Consider the following 27,556-nt stretch of genomic DNA (forward strand, 5'->3'; position numbering starts at 1 on the left):
CAACATAACAGCTTAGGGGAAAAAAAAAAGAAAAAAAAAAGAAAAAAAAAAACTGTCATCACAACAGCATCTTTTTTCTTGTGAGTCTCTTAAAAGGCCGTTTGGGATCAGTGTCTCAAAAACAAGCAAAAACTGGAGGAGTAGGGATGGGTTTCGCCAAGGTGTATGGAGTTGTAAGCCAAACGTTCTTTCAGTGCTTTTCACATGAATATTAAAAGCACCCAACTGTCATCTGTCGCTTAGTTAAGTGCAGCAGTCTCGCCAGATAACAAACCTCAGCAAGCTTGAATAAAAGGTGTTCACAGCAGCCATGCTAGAAACATTTAGTACAAAGTGAAACTGAATCATGTTAGAAAGTTCAGTACATTTCTGTCCAACAGAAATCCTCAAATGACCTAGAAAATTGCAACATCTGAGCTCTTATTTATCACAGTTGCAGACAATCAAATCTGATAAAAAAAAAAACACACACACACATGCAAACTTAAGAGTTTTGCTGTCAACTTCCTCTTTGCTCTCCCTGTGTTTAATTATCGTTGTTATATATACACACACATACACACACATACACATACAGACACTGCTAAAAAAAAAATAGTAAATCAAACTTCTGTGAAATCAAACTGTCCACTTAGGAAGAAACACTGATTGACAATCAATGCTGTTGTGCAAATGGAATAGACAACAGGTGGAAGTTATTAGCAATTAGCAAGACACACTCAATAAAGGAGTGGTTCTGCAGGTGGGGACCACAGACCACTTCTCAGTACCTATGCTTTCTGGTTGATGTTTTGATTACTTTTGAATGTTGATTACTTTCACACTCGTGGTAGCATGAGACGGACTCTACAACCCACACAAGTGACTCAGGTAGTGCAGCTCATCCAGGATGGCACATCCTGCGAGCTGTGGTAAGAAGGTTTGCGGTGTCTGTCAGCATAGTGTCCAGAGGCGCTACCAGAAGACAGGCCAGTACACCAGAAGACGTGGAGGAGGCCGTAGGAGGGCACCAACCCAGCAGCAGGACCGCTACCTTCGCCTTTATGCAAGGAGGAACAGGATGAGCACTGCCTGAGCCCTGCAAAATGACCTCCAGCAGGCCACAAATGGGCCTGTGTCTGCACAAACGGTTAGAAACCGACTCCATGAGGATGGTATGAGGGCCCGACGTCCACAAATGGGGTTGTGCTCACAGCCCAACAACGTGCAGGACACTTGGCATTTGCCAGAGAATACCAGGATTGGCAAATTCTCCACTGGCGCCCTGTGCTCTTCACAGATGAAAGCAGGTTCACACTGAGCACGTGACAGACATGTGACAGAGTATGGAGACGCCTTGGAGAGTGATCTGCTGCCTGCAACATCCTTCAGCATGACCGGTTTGGCAGTGGGTCAGTAATGGTGTGGGGTGGCATTTCTTTGGAGGGCCGCACAGCCCTCCATGTGCTCGCCAGAGGTAGCCTGACCGCCAATAGGTACCGAGATGAGATCCTCAGACCCCTTGTGAGACCACATGCTGGTGCGGTTGGCCCTGGGTTCCTCCTAATGCAGGACAATGCTAGACCTCATGTGGCTGGAGTGTGTCAGCAGTTCCTGCAAGATGAAGGCATTGAAGCTATGGACTGGCCCGCCCGTTCCCCAGACCTGAATCCGATTGAGCACATCTGGGACATCATGTCTCGCTCCATCCACCAACGTCACGTTGCACCACAGAGTGTCCAGGAGTTGGCGGATGCTTTAGTCCAGGTCTGGGAAGAGATCCTCATCAGGAGCATGCCCAGGCGTTGTAGGGAGGTCATACAGGCATGCGGAGGCCACACACAATACTGAGCCTCATTTTGACTTGTTTTAAGGACATTACATCAAAGTTGGATCAGCCTGTAGTGTGTTTTTCCACTTTAATTTTGTGTGTGACTCCAAATCCAGGCCTCCATTGGTTAATAAATTTGATTTCCATTGATTTTTGTGTGATTTTGTTGTCGGCACATTCAACTTTTTTACAGAACAAAGTATTCAATGAGAATATTTCATTCATTCAGATCTAGGATGTGTTATTTGAGTGTCCCCTTAATATATATATATATATATATACACACACACACACAAACACACACACACACACACTTTATGGTAATCTGTAGTATTGTTTATATCGTTTCAGCATCGTCAACGCAATGTTGCCATATCTAAATAAATTCTTATTTTCCGTGACATATTAAATATAAACATTTAAATTAAACTTGCACAATGATCGTACTATGTACAAATTTAACTGAACTCTACCAATTCCACCAAGGAACATGCATGCCTGAGAAATCACAATCATGACAGATTTTGCAAGCATTTATTAAATAAAAACAAATTGTGGCTGGGAGGATTCTCAATGTATTTCTTTTAACTGGGCCGCACTTGAGTTCATGTAAATGTATGTAAGTGTTCTGTATGTAAGGGAAATTAACATATTGGTTGCAAATGAGGTATTAGTGGACAGGTGCTTGTTTATATGCAGCTGAAACACATTCCTCATCACTATTTCATGAAGAGCAGTTCATGTATCATGCTCAGATTTGCACTTCTTCCTCCAAAGAAAGTCTGAGAAATACAGTGGGCTTCATTAGTTTATGGTGCCTACCTCCTTATCTGGTTTGAAAACTGAGGCCCTCTCATCAGTACAGGAGGTACTTTTTCCTAGGCTTGACTTGGGGTAAATCTATTAAACACAGACAGACAAGAGAGCGAGAGAGGGAGAGAGAGAAAGAATATAAGAGAGAGAGAGAGGGGTGAGTTCACTGGAAAGGATCAAAACAACCTCTTTTCCCGACCCTCTTCCACTAGGGAGTTTTGGCACTTACCGGAGACAAGGGAATAGGGTTCTCGCGCAAATACCTGGGATGTTCAATCTGCGAAAATAAAACAATGCAACAAGGCCTTAACTCCCCTTCTCTCTTGGCAATACACCTCCTCCAGCCCTCCAAAACTTCCCCTCCCACTCTGGACTTCATTTATTTATCATAAACAATCTAGGCCAACTTCAAAGGATGACACTTAAACACACGCTCTTCCCTAAACTCTGGGTGTTTACTCAAAAGAATACCACAGGTCACTTCAAGGCATTGTGTGTGGCTAACCCATTTCCGTTTCTTTTTTAAACCTCCCCCCCCCCCTTCCCTCTGAGTTTTGGCTTTCGTCAACAGTATCCATAATGTGCAAGGTGTCTTTGTACTGGCTTGGGCAAGAGTTTACACACACACACACACACACACACACACACACACACACACACACACACACAGAATCACAATATTTTCACTAAAAGTGAAACTGTAAAAATGAAGATACAAAGTTTTTGCGTGACAATAAGTACAAGTATCAAAATCATCAAACAAAATACATACAAAATCAAAAAGAAAATGAATGATGTTGAGATCTAGACTGAGGTGGTTAGTCCATCATGCTAAGAACACCACTGTTCCACTGTTGGATGGACTAACCACCTCAGTCTAGATCTCAACATCATTCATTTTCTTTTTGATTTTGTATGTATTTTGTTTGATGATTTTGATACTTGTCAAAACTTCATCAAATCACTCAAAGCTTTCATTTCTGAAAATAAGCTCTACTCTCACTTAAGATCTGAAAAATCCCACAAGTGTTTCTTTTCTTTTCATTGTAGGAAGACAAAGCTGAGAAAAGAAAAGAAACAAACACTTGTGGGATTTTTTAGATCTTAAGTGAGAGTGGAGCTTATTTTCAGAAATGAAAGCATTAAGTGATTTCATAAAGTTCTGGTGGTCTATCAGGTCTTGCACAAGAGTGCCATTTTTTCTGTATCCTTGCCCCCATTTACACCTGGCCACTTTAACCATCTTGGTTATTAGACTTATATCTGGATAAGGCCAAGCCACTTATGAATGCAAGTGTAAATGCACCCAAGACATATTTAAAACAGATACAAATCTGATCGCTTAAACCACTGGAGAGTCTTAGACACTTGAGTACAACCAAAACAATTGACATGCAAACAAGCGGTTTCGCAAATTCTGTTACACACAGCAACATTTCAGTCTGACTAGTATCTGGATATTGTATATCTCCAGTTAGTCACATGAAGTTACCAGGTCTAAACAGGGATACGTTTTTGAACTTCTGTTTTAGAAACTGCTGTTTGTTTCCATTAACATTCCTATTTCTACCACACTCTTGGCTCTAGGCTACACCTGCTTTTCTATGGGTTTTCTACTTCTAAGTCAGGACATTTTGGAGGCAAACAAACACACACAGACACGGACACGTCTTGGCATTTTGATTTGACTGCATGGAAGAAAACCTGGACTAAAGGAGAACAGAGTACTTTTGAAAGTCATTGAAACCACTGCTCAGACAGACAGTGAGACAGAATGAAACTCTCTGTTGTGGTACTAACACAAAAGTGGGGGTTAAGGGAAAAAAAAGACTTCAAAAGACCACTTTCAGGGGAAAAAAGCAAAGAATGACTTTTAAATAGTGAAGATTAAACAGTCACATCCATATCCTGTCTCACTCAGCCCACCCTCGCAATCTCTGCCTCACAATCGGTCTTGTATTAGAATAGGTTTGTCACCAAGCTTTGACCGCAACAGAGTGAAAGATTTAAGAGAGTTCCAGAACGGAATATTGTATTTATCGTGGCATAGCTGCATAAGGAGAGGAAACTGCTGTCCTCTCTTTTAAAACAAAGAAGAAGAAAAACAAACAGCTGGAAAATGGCCCAATTCCAAAACCTCAACACAACATTTTCCTGCGTCATTGATCGTGAAAGGGTAACTCGAGGCAAGGACTCTAAAGCTAGAAAAGCAAGTATGTATCTGTGCTACGCTAAAAGCTAACTCCAGCAGACAGACAATCTCTTCCTTCCATTGCCCACTTCCTTATGATAAAGAAAGTTGTCTCTTTGGCTAGCTAACCACACAATGTGAGAAGACACCAGGAAGACAGCAACACTAGGAAGACTCTGGTATAATTACATATACATATATATATATTATTCTTTACACTATTACATCTTATAGTGCTATGCAAATGTCATGTGGCCTCACTGAGCAGTCACAGTGATGTAAATTGGGCAATTAAAAAATAAATAAATAAATAAATCAGAAAAAATCAGCTTTCGTTCTGAAGCAAAAGAACATGGTTTTAACGGGCATATAAAATACATCTGGTCATTTTTTGTCCCAACCAAGTCAGATACTTACTATTTATACTGCAAGAATAACCCAATGTATTAAATAAATGCATTCTATGGCGCCTTTAAAATTTATATGAATCTGTGAGGCCTATTATAGACTCAAGGACAAAACCTGTCCCATCCATAAACTGCCCATATGAGTCAGTGAGAATAATCAGTACTGAATATTGAGGCTTTGCTTGTCTTGGTGTCTTCAACTCTATAACCTGTAGCATAGTGAGCAGCAGCCTGTATCTAGGATGACCCAGTCATCTAACCATCACAATTTGGCCCATGCTAGAATAGCTCCAAGTCCTTATTCTTGCCCTTAAATCAACTTACAGAACTGACAGTTCATTTGCTGGCTACTGTCTATATTCAACACCTTAACAGGTAACACTGTAGCAGATGATGTCATTCACTTCACCTGCCCTGAGATAATGTCTGATTTGTGTAGCTTTAAACGGAATAAACTGTTGATTTTCAGCCCTTATTTTGTATTTTCTGATTTAGCAGCTCCAAAATCAGATGGTTCACTAAGCCTTAGGAATGTCTCTGCAGTCCATATGATAAAGAAAAAAAGATAGAGACAAAGATAAAATGTACATGAGAGAGGGGGAAGGAGAGTGTGCTGCTGGTCCATGCTTTGTATAACAACACTTCTTTAACCTTACTGTAAACGCTTACTCTAAAATCAAACACATCAGTGAGAAGATTTACAATCAGAACAGAAAAAAGAGTGACATGTAACGTCATACAGTGGGTTAAGCTAAGCCAATCTCAGATTGAGATAGTTAAGGGACAACATTTGGGATTTCTTAGGCCAAATATGCTTAGAATATAAAAGCATATAATGCCATATGCTTATGAGAACTAGAAGAACTAGAAAAGTCCACCAACTCTAATGTGATCACTTTATTTATACAAAACCATATGAGTCGTTTCAAAAAAGAAAAAGTCATAAAGAAAACCCTACCCAGTTTACTAAATCAATAAAATTTTTGGATTTTGTGTTACTGCATTTGTTAAAGTAATTTTTATTTTGACACGATCAGCCTGTGTTTTCTTTCATTATGCTTTACTTGTGTCCACACTTGTGTCTCTGCAGCAGTGCTTGATGCGTTGCCTTATGGCACTTGTGGTACTGTGTTTAAAACTGTAACAATTTATCAGAACACTCCGTTCATGTGACAGACAGCTGATCAGTCTGTGTCTTTTCACTGCAGCTCTGTGACCAGATTGAGGGAATTATTACTGTAAAAAGTAAAAGCTGCGGTAAAACTGGAACTCATGTTCCCTGAACCATCCCTAATAAGCGACGTCACAAACTCTGGAGCTTGATTGCTCTCTAATAAAAAAAACAAGAAACTGAAAGTATTGAGATGCTTTGCATTAGAGCAGTCTAGTTGAGCACCATCTTTAGATCTGTTGTCTGGTGGCTCTGCCTGGCATAGACAGATCGCAAATCAGTTTGATCCCTAATCAGTTCTTAAACACAAACGGCCCTATCCCTCTCTACATTTCGAGTGGAGGGCTGCATAGATCCTGCCTGACCCGGCTGTGCCAGACGGCCGGTTGTTATCTTGCCGTCTCCAGGCCGGAGTAGCGAAGTGCGGAGCTTCACGTTCGAGCCTGATGCGACAGGAGATTACTCCAGCATGGACCCGAGCTGCACGTGTAAACACCCCCGGCAGCAGCATGTGGGCTGGCTGCTTATCGCCTCCCTGCTCTGCATGCCCAACACTCTGATAAGGGAGAAGAAGCAAAAGACCTTCTGGGTCAGCACCGGGGAAAAAAAATAAAATAAAAAAAATCCAGTGGCCCAGTGTTTTTTGCATTTCTGCAAAGGTTTTGCGTTCAGCCTGGCAACAGAATTGCATCAGATTCTTTGAGAGACAGTGAGCAAGAGAAAGAGAGAGAGAGAGTGAGCGAGCCAGAGAGCGAGAGAGCAAAGGCTACTAAAAGAAGCTTGAGTCCGACAGAGGCCTGCAAAGCTTCAAACACTTTGATCCACTGAACTCTGAAAGCCGATGTCTTAAGCAATTAGGCCCAGTAAAATCCACTGCAGTCTGGCTTCCTCCAATACACAGCCATCAATTGTGAATATAATGCAATCAATCAAAACCATTTCACTATAGCAGGAACACAGGCTGTGAATACTGAAGAAGAGCAACAGTAGAGAGAGAGTGAGGGCATGTGAACGAGAGGATCACTAATAGCATTAATTTCAGAAAAGGCATAAGTTCAAATGTGTTCCACGGCATTGTTGAAGTGGTCATAAGAAGCGTAACTGCCAACATGGAAACATTTACAGATACTTGTGAAAATGCAACAGGGAACCAGAGATCAAGATACATAGATATGAAGAGGTCAAAGTGAACTACTAGCAGACTTTCCACTGACTCAAAACGGCTCAAGTTACCCCAAGGTTCCAGCTGTTGAGCCGGGCTTCAAGGTCACTATCCTCAGAGGAGACAGGCTGCTTTCTGTGTCGGTCATCCTGGAAAATACAGTGAGAGAAAGTGAGAGACATAGAGAGACACTATACTTACTTAACGATGTTGAAATTTAACAATTGGACCATTGCTTCATTTGCCTACTCACATCCATCTGCAGTGCTGTAATAGTCTCTAGGGCAAGATTTAAAAGACCCCCTACTGATGACAATTTACCACATCTACAGAGAACTAGACAGGACTAATCTCATTTTAAACACCTTAATGAGAAACATGTACATGTTAGACCGTATACATTTTTGAAAAGGGATGGATTGTTACATGATATTAATAAGCCATTATGCAAACATTTATTTTCCTTTGTCTCTACTGTCAGTTGCCTGAGAGTAATGAGAGTTATGAGAGATGGCATGTAATGAGAGTTGGCATGTCAAAGGGGTGAAATAAAGAATATTTACCCATTTTAACACGGAAACATTATAAATAGATCACACACACACACACACACACAAATATAAGAACATATTAAAATACTAAAACCCTTTTTGTCTGGACAGTCACTCTGAAGGCACCTTATTGCATGATCACTAATTCACTTTTCACTTCTTCATTTCGGCCAGCTGCAGAATGCTTGGGGAGTACTGGCCAAGTCCCTCCAAACTGACTTCAAAGTAAAGGATCTCATTGAATTATGGATTTGGTGTGGAATGCTCTTTAAAAAGGCCAGTTCAAAATTATGGCAATTGTAGTCCTTTCAGCTCAGCCAGAGCAAGAATTAATCAACATGAGCAGCTGGTCAGCTGCTTCTCAGACTGCACAGCTTTTCGAACACGACACATAACTAGAGAGAAGCAGAGTATCAAACTTTTTCAGGATTAACTATTTGGGAGTAGATAAGTAGCCTCATCCAATGAATTTTATCTGTTGCTATATGGTTCCAGAACAGTTTTCATGAAGGACTCTATGATCAGATTTAATGATCATTAATGAAATCTCACCCTTAAGCCATGGCCACATCAAACCAAATCAGATTTACCATCACATGAACATGTGTGTAAAGGTGTAAAAAAATTAAATGCTTGTCTCCCACAGCAAGACATAAAAGTTCCTTCTGTCTGCGAATTTTCACAAGGAAAATTACATTCATTTCAGTGGGATTCACCGCAATAAGCTTGCGACTTTCTGAGCAAATACATTTATTGATAAACGCTTTGGGGTACTTTGACAAGAATTTCCATCCATGGCCAGTCGTTTTTTTGGCAGTCACTTACGTTACTGTTGTAATCCTTGGTAGCATTGAATGCAATAAAACTGGAGAAGAAGAAACATGTATGGGAGGATACCATACAGAGACAAACTCAGCAAGAATGTCAGGGAATGTTATTTGGACACATTTTCATCCATTAGCAACACTGATCCAAACAATCTGACCACAGAAAGATGGAATGCAAGCATTGCTGCCTCCAACCTCATACTTGGATATTACCAACTAACTTGTTTACAATATTAGAATGTACACCTCTGAACAGCTCAGAAACTCTCTGAAGCCCTTGGACATTTCATGGGTGCAGGACTTGCTAACAGGACCGCGGCAACACAGTAAAAGCTTCACTTATTAGTTGATATGGACATAATGTTGTACTGACATGCCCTGCACTGTTCTGTCCTCAGACACCAACAACAATGTCTGCAGTTACAATCATATAGACTAGCAATAGCAATGCTTACTAGTGGAATAGTCTCGTTAACTGATTAAGAACAAATCCCCTGTTAGTTTTTCCTCTGTGTATATTGTTTTCCAAGATGCTAAAAGAGGTTTGGAATCACAAGGTCGTTAACAAGTCAAAATACATACATGTAAGCTAATGTTGCTGTGCACTGAACTGACCCCATAAGACCAACAAAGAATCATCTCTTAAAATGCCTATAATAAACCAGCAAGCTTTGACAAAAAGGTATAAGTATATTCGGCAGTGTTGCAGTACACTAAAACAGGTGATGTTAAAGTTAAGCAGCTTTAAAAATCATAGATTTTTGCCATTCAGAAATTCAGAATTTGGAATTGGCAACATCTTCAGAACGATGCAAGACTTTTGAAGTCTGCTGTAGAAAAACTTGTCAACCCAGGCAAAGAAAATTATATTTACTCTATTGTTGATAATGGTAAAACTGTGGTACACTTGCCAGAAGACAATAAACAAACAAACTAACAAAAGCAATACAACATGTAAATCTATGATCTTTACTGATAGTCACTAACCTGAGGCCACTGTGTTAAAAAGCAATTCCAACTTAATACATATTTTCCGTCCACATGCCACATGCCTCTTTCCTGGCTTAAAAAAAAATGATCAGAACAAATACAAATACAAATACCATAAAAAATGTTTCAAGCCTTCACTACCCTTTAATCTAATGTAGAATTCTGTGGTGTAGACCTTAGATTAGATGCTATTTAACCCATTTCCACCAGACAAAATTGATAAATTGATGATAAACGACGGAAAATATGTATCAAGTTGGAATTGCTTTTTAACACAGTGGCCTCAGGTTAGTGACTGTATCAGTAAAGTTTCCGCAACAGCATGTTATAACCAAAGTTTGTTATAGCAGAATGTCATTTATAACCTTTGTCTATGCTGTTTTGAGCTATCAAACAGAAATGCAGGAATACAATGTTATGGTATCATTTTACCTGTGTACAAAGCTGTAAATATGTTCACTAACTAGAATGGATGCTAGTCAGCTTTTTTCTCATTTCTTTAAAAAAAACTGCTCACCAGCTTGTCCTCGTTTGTAGTGCGTTTGAGAGGACTAGACGACAAGGGTCTGGATGGAGACTTGTCACTGAAAAGATTCCTTCTCCTGCAAAAAAAACCCAAAACAAAACAAAAAAACAGGTTTTATTATATTTCTCAGAACTTCCTATAATGGAAACTGTTCTCTTTGGACATCAGGCCTTCCAAACATCTGCATGGTTCACAAAAGAGTCAAAGAAACAAACAGCCAGAATATCCCAGTATCACCACAACGCTGCTCAAAACAACATGACCATAGCCAATTCCACAAAGCCACCTGCACCTTTTACATACAGACTCCGCACACCTACTGGGGATGACACGTATTCGAGTTTTCACAAGTGTATAAACATCTTTAAATAAATCTAACAGAAAACTGAGGTCTAAATATACACAATTTAGGTTCTCCTATTTTACGGCATGTTTTGTCTCAGATCTTTTTATTGAAGAAAAAAAAGGGGCAACTTCTGGGAGAAAGTTCTTCAAAAATGCTATAACATAACTACAAAAAGTTTACATGAAGTGTTTTGTTTATCATAAATATCATGGTAAGGGATCTTATATTGTCATGTTTCCAATGGTACATGGCAATGTAAAATAATTAAAAAAATACACACTTTTGCATTTTTTTTCTTCCTTTGCACACAGTCTGATCAGAGTATCTTAATGCTGAGTATCAGCAGATTAAAATACTGGTCCGACCTGATCTTTGTGTTTGTACATGTAAGGAATATACAATTTTGAGATGGATTAGTATATAATGTGACATTCTGGATCGCTTCATATGGTTCGGTGGTAAATAAGTTTTTATAGTGAAACATTTCATAGTGTGTTTAACATATTATTTTGCAGTATGACTGACCTCCCCAATCATTCAGCTTCAGTTACTTTAAAACGCAGCAGCGATACCCTGTCATGTTTATGTAAAGCGATTTGTTGGGTGTTGGAATTCAGCTAATATTCTCTAATACTATCATAAACAATCAAATATCAAACAACAGTTATGAGTTTACTACAGTTTTGTCAATCATGCTAAGGGCAGCAAAAAGAACTTCAGACATTAACCTGAGTTTAAAGCAAAGGCGCCAAGTTTGACAGGCAAGGCAAATACGATTCGGAGGCTAATTAAAGCGCAGTCTCATGAGCTAATTACAAATGCTTAACACTAACATCAACTCATTAAAGTAATCCCTAGTTAGGCGAATTAACAAGACAGGAAGGTTTCAAAACTGTATGAAATATAATCACTTCCTTAAGATTTTTGTGTCTTTATTAAAACACACTCTTTAAAAGTACTCGTCCAGGTCAGCTTGCTTAGTGTTCAGATTTTACGGATCAGACCTGGTGTCACTGTACATCAAATCAAATGTTTATGATTAATAGACCAACAGAACTGCTCCAAAATGACATGGATTGAAATCTTCCGACATTGATTTCCACTGAAAGTTAAAAAGGTTTTTTCCTTTCCCTGTAAAGATGCCATTTCGAAGAAGACAGTGACAATATATACACCACATATAGTATTACAGCACCCAGATAAAAAAAGGGGAGCTATTAAGCTAGAACACACAGGAATATTATTTTTTAAATGTTATTGCACATATACATGTGCAGTACATGTGTCTGAACGGCAGAGTCACTCGCTTCAACGCTGTCTTGAAGACCCATCTCTTCCGAGAATACTTGGGCGAATAGCGATTTAGTGGTCACCTTATTGACTTGTGTTTAGTGGTGTCTAAACTTAGAGGTATCTTTACATTTTTAGCCTATTCAAAATAGCTAAAGTTATTCTTGGGTAAATAGCAAGTCAGTAAATTTACATTTACATTTAAGGCATTTAGCACTCTTATCCAGAGCGTCTGCTAAATGCCTTAAATGTAAATGTATACATGGTACTTAAATTGTGTCCATTCAGTTTTACTTGAATAAGAAATCAAAATACACTGGACATAAATAATAATGCAAATACATTACTAAATAATATTCAACCCTCAAAAACCTAAAAAAGATATGGCCAGTCTCCCAGACATCAATTAGGCCAAAACATAGATTAAAAAGCATTCTCAAGAGTGAATCACTACTGGCATTGCAGTTTGATCCAAAACTAGACATAATCCATGTATGGGAAAATTAACTGATGATCCAGGCCAATGTTATATCTATTATGTTTGTCTATTTCTACCTTGCTAGTATATTTATAACATACGTAGAAAATGTCTCATTTTTAATAAAGTGTAGTGTTTTTTTTCAATGCCTTCTAATTAATGCATTCAGCTACTTTAAGTTGCACACATTGCTGACACCGATGTGCGAATGCAAACACACAGCTTGTCCAGTCACCATAGAGAAGTACTGCCAATAGTATAGGACATCCTAGAGCTAAAAATGAACCTACTGGCACCAAGCCTAATGCACAGCGAAATGGTGTTCTCTGGTTCTCTATGATGGTGCTTCATCCAATACTTAGTTGTGGAGTTGGGGATGAGGTGAAGTGCAGATCATTTAACATCCTGTCCTCACAGTCAAATAAAATCCTCACAGCAATGCTCCAAAATCTAGTAGAAAGCCAACTACTCCAACAAAACCAGATACTCTTTGTTTTTTTTAATACTCTTGATTTCAGAAACAATAAATAAGCAGGTGTCGATTTTTGTCGATACAGCGAATGTATGCATCATGACAGTCTTTTTACTCAAGCCTCTTAGCTTCATATTTAAAGCTCACACTAAAGACAAATATGTAAGTATTGCATGATCTGCAGAATCTAAACTAGATAATAGGCCGACGTTTTGTAAGGTGGGGGGGGGGGGGGGGGGGGAATGAAGCCTACATATGCAACAATGTTACTGTATTAAAACAATCATCTGAGCTTATTGTAATAACCTATATGGGCCCTTAAAGTCAAATTTCTAAAATCTCATCAAGATTAGGCAGTTTGAAAACGAGGACATTCTGCTGTGTCTTTTCCATTAACTGTTGAACCCAGAGCAATGCCACCGATAAAAAGAAACTGACTGTTTTCTAAAACAGTCCGTGCTAACCATCTAATGCATCTTGCCAAATCTATCTATGATAAGTGAGTGATCTTTTGTCCAAAAAACAAACACACGGAAACATACATACATACAGGCCTGTCAAGATAATAATGTTTCAATATAGTTGTATAGTACAATATATGAACATGACCTTGATCATTATTGCTATGATATGATATGACTTCAATATTGCCCATTGTGTTTATTAGTGTATATTTTAGCCAGGCGTGCTGTTCTGTTCTCTTGTCTGCTCTCTGTTGGAGGTGAGGTAGAGTCTGTGAGCAGACAGCGACATCTATCGTGTAGGAAAAGAGTGCAGTGCACGCAATGAGCAATACCTCAATAATAGTGCCTTCATGCGCACACAGTGGACTGTGACAGGTAGTGGTGGCGTCTTTCACATCGTTTACTCATTCATAACTTGTATTACAATGCAAAAAACATTTAACCTGCCTTGTGATGCGTGTTAAATCTGTTATGAAACAACAAGCAGTCTAAAAAAGGTTCTGAGCCATCACGCGCTAACCATAACCATATCTGACTCAGTCGAAGCTACTGCAAAACTTGTAAAACTAACATGCTTCTTGGGGCAAACTGAGTAAAGACTTTACACCACTAACTAGATACACACTGAGAGTCTATCACTCACTATACTGAGCATCAGAACACAGCCACTAACAGAACAAAAAGAGATTGGCCTGTATTTATAATATTTGGATATGGGAACATTTTTGACTGTATGAGTGAGCAGAGTCCATTAACTTGAATGAGCTGGAATGCCGACTTAAGGGTTTTATTTTAGTCATGTTTTATTTATGTACAATATAGATTTTTCATGTCCCAATTCCAGTCATTTGTAACAACTAAAAGTAAAAAAAAGAAATATATATTATTAGCATAAAAAGGTGCTAATGAAATAAATATAATAAATAAATTATAAATATAACATACAATATTGTCTTAAAATGACAATAACATGGTTTTGATCATTTATTGCCCAGAAAAATATCATTGTAACAGGCCTACACAGACAGACACACACAGACACACACAGACACACACTCCTTTGAGGCAATACACGAGGGCCAGTCATTGTGATTGGCGGCTGGCAGTTAACAGGTGGACGGGGATAATTGAATCAGATGCGGGAGAGGGCTGAGGCCGGGCAGATCAAAGTGTTTCTGAGGGGCCAGGTCTGCGCAGAAGTGGCAAGGTGTGGGCCCAGCGGCTTGATTAAAGTGTCTTGACCTCCAGGTGCTGATATTGGGCCCAGACTGCGTCTCTGAGAGGAAACATACGCGCACCCTCCTCCCCAGGGCATTAAAGACCCCCGCCCCTTTTCACTTCAGAAGCCTTGCACCTGGTGGCAAGGCCAGAGTGGACAACCTCCTCTTAAGTTAGACCTTGGAAAGGGCACAGAATAGGGCTGTATGATAAGCACAAAACACTAGGATAGCCATTATGGTCAAAGTTAAAAATGTTTATTATAAAAAAAAAAACATAAAATCATCAGTTAAAGGCTCCAAAGGAATACTGATCTGAAACAGTGAAGCTGGGACAAGTGAAGGATTGTCACAGGACTATGTGCATTTTGCAACATTTAATGCTAATAATAATGCAAAAACTAAAATTACAACAACAATAATAAAAAAGATACCCTTACAGCAAACATATCACCCAATTCTTTTAAGTCTGGCCACTGTGCTGTTGTTGCTACGGTTGCGCTTGGCAATAGATACGTTTCTGGTTAAAGTTCTCATGCGCTCACTCTGGACCCAGATGTCCAATGTAAGCGGGGGCTTAAACAAAGTGCGCAAGAGAAAAAAATGAGAAAAAAGAAAAAGCGGGGGATGAAAGCCAGTGGAGGGGAGGTTCACACGAGAAACAGTGGAATAATGACAATTACCCAAACCGCCTATTTAGCAGCCCACCTCCTCTTGGGGAGAGAGTGGGAGAAAATCCCCTCAGAGTTCAGAAATGAGTGCAAATATACCCTTGCTGAGTCAACAGGGCAGACAGCTCTGAGCTTCGGCAGCTCTCTCTCTCTCTCTCTCTCAGTTCTCAGGGCTCCCTAAGGTCCGCCAAACACAACAAACAGTGTGTCAGAATAGCCATGCATGTTTCAGCCTGGTCTATAAGTAACATTACATGTGAGAGACTGAAATGAGTGCGATGGGTTTGCCAAGGCAGCTCTGGTTGACCTACTCCTACACCTAACTGTGGTCAAATCATTTCCAATGGACAGCCCAACTGCCAGGCAGCAGGAGCTAAGCAAAGAGCCCCACCTGGTGGCCAGAGACGGAACTGTCTGGACAGAAACTGAGGTCAGTGGCTAAGAAAATGACTTGAGATTTCTGTGGGAGTATATTCATAAAGTAGGATTACTGTAGGTTGGAATTCTGAGGATTCCAAAAGATTCTAGATCAGCTGATATACTGTCCAAATTAACATGAACGTTGTCATATTAATTAGCACTCTGACAATGGATAGCCAGGGACTATCCAATATGACTGTTCATGTCAATAGCTTAAAATTAATAATAAATACAAATTCAAAGTAACTTATATATTGTTTCGTTTCCAAGCATTCTTACTTTGTTGAGGTCTGTTCATTTCACTTGTTTCCCATTCATTCTCTTTCTTAACACGAAAGCATGTCTGCATCATGTGTTGCATTTACATACTTTTATTTAAACCTATTTTTTTAAACCTAGTTTTTTAAAAAGCATTTTGTGTTGTACATTGTCTCCAACATCATGAAGAAGTTTATGGTCAATATATAAAGCTTTAGCCTAACTGAAATACAGTCAGAAAAAATGGTTATGTATTAGGGTAATTTCAGTAAGGGACACAAAAGCCACTGTTCAGTTCACACAGCAGTTTGGACCTCATGGTTTGGTAAAGTGGGAAAAGGCAACAGGAACTACCAAATGCGAATTGCTAGGTCAATAGCATCTTTAATGTTTCATGAAAAATAGCTGGAATAATAAGTAAAACTTAAGCATTACAAGCACGTTTGAGGCGTTTCCACACACAATACTCTGCAACTGTTGAACATCAATAAATCATCCTTGTCAAAACCCGCTCCATTGTTAGGAACCCAAAAAGAAGCAGGTAAGCTAACTCAGCCTGAGCTAAGCTTAGCATGGCATGTTGCTAACGTGCTCCTGATTTACATAAGTTATTGTTTGTTCTCCATACAACTGCATGCACCAAACCATAACGTCCAGATCATGGACCGTTACACCCCTAATTTTAGTGGATATTTTTCAAGTAAAAGTAATTATCAGAGTTTTCTTTTCAACGTGTATTACCTTTTTTGCCCATGGTTATGATTTTGAACACTGCCTAGCTGAAGACAGACTATGTAATTATAGAACCCACTTAATTCAATTTCTCCCGGTACTTTTATTCACTGTTTTATTTTATATCATGAGCGCATGAAAAATGGGTGCAGTTTCACACTTCTACATAAGAGCTTATGTTCAGTGTACTTTGACCTATGAGAGCCAAAGGCTCAGGATAAAACACCATCTTTTGCATAAAGATGGTCTTTTTTTATATATTGACATTGCAGTTTGTTGACAGAAAGAAAGAAGGTGCACAAAAACAGTTAAGAGACAGAACTCACAGTTAAGCTATTCTTCTCAAATTATACTAGTATGTTTATTGTAATATGTGCATATTTTGTTAATGTTGTATAATAGTGGTGCCATAAACACACATGACCTGCAGCAGGTTAGAGATAAAGAGAAGCGTTTTCAGAAAGTACCAGAATGGTTTAAAACTGCAGTGTGGAACTAAACACAACCTTTCCAGATGGGCATACATCAACCAACCAACCAACCTTTTTAGGTTCCATTTAGAAATATATTTAGGAGAACCCTCATTTTCAATGTAAAATATTTAATCATCTAAAATGAACGAAGATGAATGAAGATAAATGCATAAAAGATTTAAAGCATTAAAAAAAAGAAATACATGATATGATAATGGGAACAAATTAACCTTTAATTAATAACATCTGAACTTTGCAACTATGCTTTCGCCATCAAAGCCAAATGGGAAATACACCACCACAATTTTCATTCCCAAGTCAGTACCGAACAGGGTTTCTTGTTTTGAACCAGCGAGTGTTCAAAACTGAGAGAGAATAAACAGAATACAACAAGAAATGAAAGGAAACACAAACACTATACATGATTAAGAATATTTTTGATTAATTCCAGTGTTTGGACATATGCACAGTTCACAGTTAGTGTGACCTCCTGCACTACGGATCACATGAAAAGCCTGTTGATGACATAGTACAGTTTTAATTGAAGAGTAAAGACAATGGTCCTTTATTTTTTTTTAAATAAATAATAAAAAAAATGCTGAAATGGTTCTTTGTCTGGTTAAGTAGTTCTTATAGGTAACATATATAAGGAAACAGTTTGATCTGGTTCTTTATAGAATTGTTTAAAAAAAAAAGATAGTTCTACGTAGCACAACACATGGTTCCACTATTGTTATGAGCCAAAGAACACATTTGCAGTGTGTTTAGGACCAAAAATAAGATCTCCCTAGTATATTATAGTGGTAGACAATTTCACAGCTACACAAAGTAACAAAAACTGGTGGCTGGGGGCAAAAAAAGAACATACACTTTTACTAGCTCTCTCTTTAATCACACAATCCACACAAACAGAGTGAAAAAAACAAAACAAAAGTGCATCGTCACCACCTCACCGATACTGAGCGACAGGGATCAAACGCGGCCACATCACAAGACAGCCGTCAAGCTCGGCCCTTTTCATCTAATCTAAACGAGAGCGAAACATGAAAGAGTTGGCTGCAATGTTCTCCAGCAGGACCGGGGCCCTGTGATCTGAACGCCTTTAATGATCATATCCAAATCAGGTCCCAGACTTCAATTCCAGTCCAAACTTTCCAAGTGAAGCTAGACCCACAAACACGAAAACTTGTGCACAACCTCTGGTGCCATCTGCTCTTGAAACAAGAGGCCTTGGTTTTAAAAAGGACGAGTTTCAATGTTGTCGAGGAAGGCCAGACCTCTTCCCATCCATAGCGCTTCCTCCTCTGAAATGATGGAATCTCTGAATCACAGAGCATCACCCACATGGCTAAATGCAATCACATGGCCTTTGCTAGATTTCTGTCTCCTACGGTTAAAGTTTGGCTGGAGTGAGACTGTACAGTGGCATACTACAGAGGTCCTATAATGTCTGTGCAATGTTCTCCACAGTTAGCATTCCACACCCTTGTTTACTGCTAACCCTTAGAAGTTTAGTGTTATTACTGTCATTTTTCTATACCAAATTAAACATAATCACATTGTGGGTTACATTATGATAAACATATACATTCCTTTCACATTTTGCAGTGACAAGTTTGAGGCCTACTGACCTTTTGCATTTGATTTGATGTAAAAAAAAAGAAAAAGAAAAAGAAAAAGTGAAAAAAAAAAAGCATGGCTTTTCTTACCATAAAATAAGACTGTAGGGAAAAGGGTTGTCACGACACCAGAATTCTCATTTTAATGAAGAGATCAATCATAGCATCGGATACAATAATTCAAGTTATAGCACAACTCGATAATATGAATATACTAAAATATATGTATCATATTAATATATTATTACATTTATTTATATTTTAAAGGAGAACATGATTGTGAACGGTATTTGAACAGCTTTAAAAGTTTTCTGTTTGTGAGTCTAGCTTGCTCAGAAAGCTTGGATTTAATTAGAGGTGTTGATGGCATAATTTAAAAGATTGGGCATCGGCTATTTTAAACTTGATGCAGTTCTGATCCTTTGTTTCCACCACACTGTTCTAACAGACCTTCCTCTATTGTCCTCTAGGCACCATGAACAGATGATAATCATAACCTGCAGCAGTGAGGAGTGTTTGCAGAGGCCAACAAAACTGGTAAAATTAACAGCACTACTGTCAGCACTGGCCAGCACGTTTAAACCAAGTGGTGGAGGTACATACGTCACAGAAATCATATTCACACCTCACCTCAGAAAGGTTACATCAGATCAGTAGTAACAAAAACAAAAGACATCAGTCCAGAGTGGGTACCCCACACAAACAGACAGACAGACAGACAGACAGACAGACAGACAGACACAAACAAACTGGATGAATTGTGTATATATCAGTAAAAGAAATTTACTTTTTACAAGGACAAAGTGCTGCTACTTCAGTATTAGCAGTGCATATTATCTACACTGGCTGTATTTTTGCAATAACAGAATGATTGGATTGCTATCTACCAACACTCAGATGACCTGATGTGGATATGAAACCCTGTGCTGGCTTTATTAAAGTATTAAAAAGACTAAAAGGATACAGAACACACTTTAGTATTGTAAACATACAGAACTAGGAAGGAAGATAATTTACCTCCTTTACAGGCCTTTTCTCTTCCCTCCCTTCTGTTTTCCTCCTGTCTTTTTCACATGTATTGAGATGCCCAGTTCCAGTGCCTGCTGTCCTCCATTTTTTTCTTAATTCAGTTTTGTATTTATTGTTGTCTTTATTCCTGTTTTGCTTTTTCTTGTTATTATCTGGTGTCATTCTGGGGAGGATGGGATCCCCTTTTGAGTCTTGGTTCCTCTCAAGGTTTCTTCCTTTGAATTTGTTCTTTTTAGCACTTGTGCTAACTGCACTACTACTAAACTACTTACTAACACATGGATGCAGTTCAATGAAATCAGTTTTCTTTGCAAAAATCTATCAGAATAGCACTGCAATAAAAGTTCTTAACATTGTGATAGAGGAATAAAGTCTGGCAATCTATAGTTTATCTATATTTTAGAGAAAAAAAAACAAATACAAAAGGGCATTTTTGCTTTGTAATGAAGCAACAGAACACAAGGTTGTGTTTAGTCGTGAGCTAATGTCGTGTTATATTTCGTCACAGCTGTGCTGTCATTTCTCAATAACACACAACCTAAACAGTTATATATATTTATTCAACAGTTTGGAAAATAAGGTAAGAAATAAATAAAGCCATGGACAAACCATTTAATGTGTTTTACTGTTAGCATTTCCTTTGTCCAAATTATAGTTCTTTAACAAGCAGGTAACAAGTTCCTTAAAAAGTTGCTAGGTCACAGAAAGTCTTACTTTTACTGCACAGCCTGCAGTTCGTTCTCCAGCTCCTTACACAGACCACATGTGAGTTTTCCACTCGCTATTCGTTATTTGTTCATTCTTTTCTTTTGCTCAGGGCATTTACGTTACTTATTGGTTTAACAGGGTTCAGCTGTGTGATACAGTGTTTATTAAATTAAAAAATAAATAAATAAACAAAAAATTAAAAGGGCAAAATAACACTGTGGTTCGAACTCTTCTCAACCAACCAGCTCACGTGGCCGTGACAACTAACTGTTGTAATGAATAAGACAGTGTAAGCAAATTGGGAGACTTTACATTTGCAGATTGTGTACTCACTAAAACATTATCCAAACTTTTACACAAAAAAAATGCTGGAATGGCTGGCTTCCACTTGTTTCTCTGACTGAACAGATCAAATCAACAGGACCCTTTTAGGAAAACTACGGCAAAAGCAGTCATTTATCAGATGTTGGAATGGCATACTTTGTACATGTATATTGTGTGCCCACAACAGCAAGATTAACCTAATTACAAAGAAAACACAGACTGAAGTTGCCTGGGGCTTTTAAATATGCACAACCCAAAGATTTCTCAGTGTTTCGGTTCTGTTTATTTTTACATTGTGCCCCCCCCCCCAAAAAAATAAGAAATATTTGGTTTTGGTTACAGAAGGATGGATTTTTTTAACAACATGTAGACATAGTACTTTACTAGGAGTCCAGCATTACTGATATGATATGCTACACTACTTCGAGGAAAATGGGTTCATACAGTTCACAATCAAGTTCTCCCTTGCTGATAAATACTTGACTTTGGCAACAAAGTCTATTAAGCCGTCTAAAGAGATAGAGTAGCCAGACCAGCGCTTTGTGATTTCTGGCCCTCAGCTTGGAAATGGAGTGGTTTCGGGGAATGCTTTCATCCCAGGCAAGTGACGTACTACACTCGAGGCAACCTGCCACTGAACTGTGGCAGCTGAGGAAAAAAATAAATAAAAAATAAAAGGACAAGTACACAATTTACTAAGACTTGCGCAGGAGTAGAAACTATTTATCAAAAGTGCCTTGCATGGAATAGATATTACTCATCTGTTTAAAGCAGTCTGCAGCAAACGACTCCAGGCAAGTGACTCAGAAGAAGAGAAATCATCAATGGCCTCACTCCACACAGGCGAGACAGTAACTTCACCTTTTTTGCAGAGTTATCCAAGTACTGTGTTTGCTGCAGCTTAGTCGCAGCCATAACAGCTGGCTTAATAGGATTTCGTATGAGTTCAGGGAGCATCATCCTTTTTGACTGGAGTTTGCTGGGCAGCTGAAAAGGCTGTAATTATTCCACAGACACCCTCCTTGGACCACCATCCAACTGCTTCCAAGTTCTGTCGCCTAACTCAAGTACTATAAACCTAATGTATTACAATGGAAGTGTAACAATCTTGGACTCATAACAGCATTAGACATATGTTTTAGTTGAGCGAGTGTCAGCTATTTTAAGCCAAATCAAGCATTTGTTTTTAACCACTGTGCACAAGCAGGCCACTCAGTAGCATCATCTAGGCACCATTAATGGACATTCACAGCCCGCAGCAGTGAGGAGCGGTCTTAGAAGGCAGAACAGACTTGTCTGCAGTGTGGAACTATTGTGTCTTTACACCAATAACGCAACATCACTGGACACGCTTGGAGCTAATTGTACTCCAAGCTTAAAGCTCACTGCCAGGCACCCGCGCAGACTAGCATCATGCTGAGCAATGGTCATCCTACCAGTGTGAGACCAATATGACTCTAAATTGGACTTCCAATCACATACTTCTGCCATGGAACAACACTGTTGGACCACTCAGTACAAGTGAATGACCCTTTCATTCTTTTTAGGTTTTAAATTCTAGGTCGTGGAGATAATCACAGGCAATAAGAGTGACGCTTTTCAGCAAATACACTGTGTGTCCTTCTTTTATTTTATCCAACATAAAATATTTTTAGTTTTATGTTTTTAGATATCTGCTAAAAAGCTAGGGGGATGATTTTGCTTGGAAGTTGTACATATAATAAAGGTATAGAAGTGCAAAGGTATAATCTATATGTGGAAAACATTTGGTCACTGTCATGCACCTGAAAATGGACACCAGTAAAGTGGGGCTAAAATACAGACTCCCAATTCTTTACACACCCACACACACCACAGTGTGATCTCTTCCCCAGAACACTCGTTGGACAACAAGAAAGTGCCAATCGCAAGCGCAGATGAAAAGGAGGATTAAATAATGCATTAAAGAGCCTGTTTCTCTCCGCTGAATGCCCTAGCGTGTGAGAAGCAATCCAGTATCGCTTGCTCTCTGTGTTCTCTTGCTTTCTAATGCTAATCCGGATATCCAGCCAGCGAGGATTGCCTCCCGCTCTCTGTTAATTGCTATGAAAAACCCAGAGTCATTACATCTAGCACATCATTAGAGCTCCTAAACGCCCGGCCGTCACAGGCAATATCCACAACAGTGCTGACATGCATGGCGCGTTAAAACTGGACTCTAATAGAGACATGTTTAATCAAGCCAAGCACAACACTCCCTCTACAGCCAACAATGAAAAGGAGTTAGTTAGTCGATGGGAAAACACTGGGTAGATTAATGAAATGCTGCTCATTATGGACCTAATGAGGCTCTTTAGAAGTGGTCAAGGTCATCTCCTTTATATAAAGAGCTGATTTGATTCATTTATTTTTTTCATAAGCCACTAAATTGTAAGAGGTCTTAGGGTGCAGTTTCTGTTTAAATGTGTGAATAACAAGAAAATCAAAGAAATCTTATCTCTTGCCATCTTGAAATCCATTTCTATTGAGAGCAAAGAACACCACCAAGTGGACTAAACAGAGGGTACAGTCAAGTGCTAGTGTTTACATTTAAGCAACACCCCTCTCCACCCATGTTTTTAAAAAAAATGCAATGTTTCAAGTCTGATTAGTTACCTATTTTCTTTTTAAAGGTTATGCATATGCTAGACCTTGGGATACTACTGCCATGCAGTCTTAAAAATACGATGCTACAAAGGGTTATTTGAGTGATTCCATAAAATAACCACTTTTCCATAAAGAACTATGTTTGCAAACTTCTAAATTGGTTTTAAAAAAGTATTTAGGAATCAAAGGCGGCTCTTCTATGTCACTGTTCAAAGAACTCTTAGTAGTCCTTTTATTGTTAAGAGTGTGTGCACAGGAGTGTCAAACCCGGTTCCTTTCAGGCCTTTATGAAGGCCTTAGATGAGTTGGAAGAACCTTAGATTCTCATAAGCTGTGGCCCAAAATGAACAGAGTTTAGCCTCTTTGATCTACTGGGTTTTTTTTGGCTCTAAGGCTGTTTCCATAAAAGAGGGTAACAGGCTCCACTAGTGATATTAGACACAATTAAGGTTCCTTTTTTTTCTTTTTTTTAAACAGTCAGTCATAACTTGAATCACATTTGATACTACATACAAATGTGGCTTGGGAAACCCCAGATTTCATCACATATGCGTATCTGAGTGAAAGGGGTGGCACAAGCATCCACTTTACGTGGCTAAGAAACCCAGAGAGTATAAATGGCCTCACTCTTTATCCTCACAGCGTTATGCAAGCCAGCGCAAGTTTCCGTTGATGTAACAGAACTGACAGGTAACATTCTCCTTCAAGCACGCTCAGCTGTGCAAAGACACGGTGTTAGCAGCAGTCAGTCATTTGATGTGGAAGAACCACATCCTAACCTTAACACTCCCAGCACTGGTAGCACTGTGTGATGGGGGAGTTCTAACTATTAGGAGGAAACTGGAATTGAGGGTCACCAGAGGGTCAGCTGTAAATTCTTATCCGAGTTGCCAGTCAGAACACATCAGTGGTACACCAGAACCAGGATTAAGAACCACTGGCCTATGCAATATTATTATTAATAATGTAAATATTATGCAGGAGGAAAATACAAAAAGGTGTAAATCAAGCTGATTAAAATGCAATAAAAAGCAAAAATAAATTGATAAATGATACACCTCCCCTAACATTACTTACACTATAAAACACTACCAAATAAAACAAACTGACTATCATACGTTTGACATACTCTCCTAAAGCAAACATTCAATAATCTTCATTGTCAGCAAAAGGTTTACAGTATATCTGATTAATAAAGCCGACCAATTTATCATAAAACAACTGACATCAATCCATTTCTTATGCAATGCATTACTATATTATATTGGTTTTGTTGTAATGTGTGTTTGTACTGTGTTGCTATGACTAGTGTTTTTTATTAATTTATTTATGTTTTAAGCTACATTAAATCAATTGAATTAATTAAGTTTCATACCTGGGTGAGGAGGAGTCTTTTGGAAAACTGGACCACGTGTCATCTGCATGACCTAACTCACTGGACACCCAGTCTGGCAGCACGGCAGAGCTTTGCCCCCGAGGCCTGGCCAACAACGGCTCATCAAAGTAGATAGACTGTTAAAACAGATTTTAAAACAGAACTTACTTTGATCACAAGAAACATGCTTTTCTAATTTCTACTAAATGTCTTGCTGGCCTAAAATCAATGATGCACTGCATGGGTAACTTGGCCATGCACTGCATGGGTAACTTGGCCATGCACTGCATGGGTAACTTGGCCATGCACTGCATGGGTAACTTGGCCATGCACTGCATGGGTAACTTGGCCATGCACTGCATGGGTAACTTGGCCATGCACTGCATGGGTAACTTGGCCATGCACTGCATGGGTAACTTGGCCATGCACTGCATGGGTAACTTGGCCATGCACTGCATGGGTAACTTGGCCATGCACTGCATGGGTAACTTGGCCATGCACTGCATGGGTAACTTGGCCATGCACTGCATGGGTAACTTGGCCATGCACTGCATGGGTAACTTGGCCATGCACTGCATGGGTAACTTGGCCATGCACTGCATGGGTAACTTGGCCATGCACTGCATGGGTAACTTGGCCATGCACTGCATGGGTAACTTGGCCATGCACTGCATGGGTAACTTGGCCATGCACTGCATGGGTAACTTGGCCATGCACTGCATGGGTAACTTGGCCATGCACTGCATGGGTAACTTGGATAACATGGATATCTTGTAAAAAGGTATGCAGTGTGCACTAGACATTCCATGTTTTTCCATATGATTCAATAAGTATTTTAAGTTATAAATACAACATTCTATATCTAAATAGCTTAAACAGTATAACAGCTTATTTCTAATTTTATGTCAAGTTATCTTCCTCAATATGTTACCACCACTTGTTCAAATACAAAGTATTACTGGAAAATCATTTATGCCAAATTCTCAGTAAATATAAAATTATCTACAGCTATGTTTACTCTTGTGACTGAACACCTGCAGAATACTTTTTATAGCTGTTCAGATAGTATTTGCACTACTGTTACATATTTTGGAAAGTGCTTTACATCCACATAACATTGAATTTATGATGAAAACAGTAATTCCAAACCTTTGAACCGTTGTGTGGTTTATAAAAGACATGACAAATAAGTAAGTTCATTTAAGATGTATAAGATCATTTACCATATACGTTGGTAAAGTCTTGAGGTTGCCTGCTTCTGGCCTGTGTGTAAACGGACCCTCGAGGACTCCTCTTCTCAGCATGACCAAAAGGAGCCTGGCGTATGCATTGCGATTTTTCCTGCCCATCAGGCCAGAGCCTGAAGCCACAGGATCACAGAGCTTCTTAATCCAGAGGGCACACCGCTGACGCTCTGTTTTTTTGGGGGAAAAGTACAACAATGAAGAAACACTAGTTCAAAATGACCGACTGCAAAAATGTGTGAAAGAAATTGAAATATGCTATTCTACAATCCATGTGCCAAAATAAATAAATAAACAGATATGACTGAAGCATGTTTGACTGTCTTTAAATATACTATTCAACACAGAGGTGATTTTGAGTGCTTTTACCAGAATGTTTCAAAACAAATCATTGAGTTTTTTTATGTACCATTTCAGACCTTTTCATTGCACCCTTTGCCAGTCGTATTTAATATGGTCAAAGCACGGATATGGTCAGCTTGTAAAGTGTAGAAGCTGTCCGAGCTAAACTCAGCTAAAGTCCCATTCAGACAGAGTTTGAAGGGGTCCTAGGGAAATTTCCGGTTTCACAGGCTCCTCTGTGATTTTATTTCCATCCGAATCATCCATACCAGTGTTTTTCTACCGCCTTCTCTGAGGAAACTACTGGCTGAATAAAACATATTGTTTTTCACTGGTATCAGCGATGGCTGATCCTTTCAATCCCATCCAGACACATCTGTTTTTCAGACAGATATATAAAGAAAAAAAATAGTACATACTAATTGCTTTCCCAATCGCAAAACAAAAACATTCTGAAAATTAATTGATATGCAGAATCAAAAATGAAATCAATTTGTTGGAAATACAAGAGGTGCATCACTGGGGTTAAAAATAAATAAATAAATAAAATACATACATAAAAACAACTAATCTAATCTAAAAGGGCTTATGTCTGGCTTTGGACTGAATAAAGTTCCATTCTGTTGTATTTATACAGTGTATCTTTTTTTTTTTTTTTTTTCAAAGCATGTTTCAAAGCAGCTTTAAAGAGCCCAGGTCTAAGACTGGGTTACACCAGTTATACATAGTTTTTTGTGAGAAGTCTTTACTAAACCCTTTCAAATAACTGTTTTACTAAATTCTACTGCATCAACCATCTGCAAATCCTGTCTCAACTAGTATGAACTAACTGATTGTACCAATGCATTAACTTGTTTCTAAAATTGACTAAAACTGAATACCACTGACTACCTATACATCCATTGTTTGTTTGTATATTTAGTTCTTTTATACATGTTTTATATTTCCTACCAATGACCAAATATGAATGTGTAACTTATATTAAAATGCGGCTTCTGATTAAACAACACAGTGGTCAGTC

At 38.8% G+C, this 27,556-nt stretch overlaps 1 protein-coding gene across 11 annotated transcripts in view; it reads right to left on the bottom strand.

Moving 5' to 3' along the window:
• The window catches only part of cep112 (centrosomal protein 112), a 161,090-nt gene that overhangs the window by 132,217 nt on the left and 1,317 nt on the right, over positions 1–27,556 (bottom strand). For 10 of the 11 annotated variants that reach the window (XR_011980728.1, XR_011980727.1, XR_011980730.1 and 7 more), the window contains exons 3-8: positions 26,173–26,363; positions 24,950–25,086; positions 10,440–10,524; positions 7,626–7,703; positions 2,853–2,900; positions 2,633–2,710 (exon numbers count right to left, since the gene is read on the bottom strand). Coding sequence is in view for 5 of the 11 variants with exons in the window: in XM_072694213.1 (XP_072550314.1) it covers positions 2,633–2,710; positions 2,853–2,900; positions 7,626–7,703; positions 10,440–10,524; positions 24,950–25,086; positions 26,173–26,363 (617 nt within the window). In the remaining 6 variants the exon portion in view is untranslated. The remainder of the gene's footprint in view (positions 1–2,632; positions 2,711–2,852; positions 2,901–7,625; positions 7,704–10,439; positions 10,525–24,949; positions 25,087–26,172; positions 26,364–27,556) is intronic. The other variant, XM_072694215.1, reaches the window with a different exon arrangement.

The sequence above is a fragment of the Salminus brasiliensis genome, chromosome 12 (assembly GCF_030463535.1).
Source record: "Salminus brasiliensis chromosome 12, fSalBra1.hap2, whole genome shotgun sequence".
In the NCBI taxonomy this organism is placed as follows: Eukaryota; Metazoa; Chordata; class Actinopteri; order Characiformes; family Bryconidae; genus Salminus; species Salminus brasiliensis.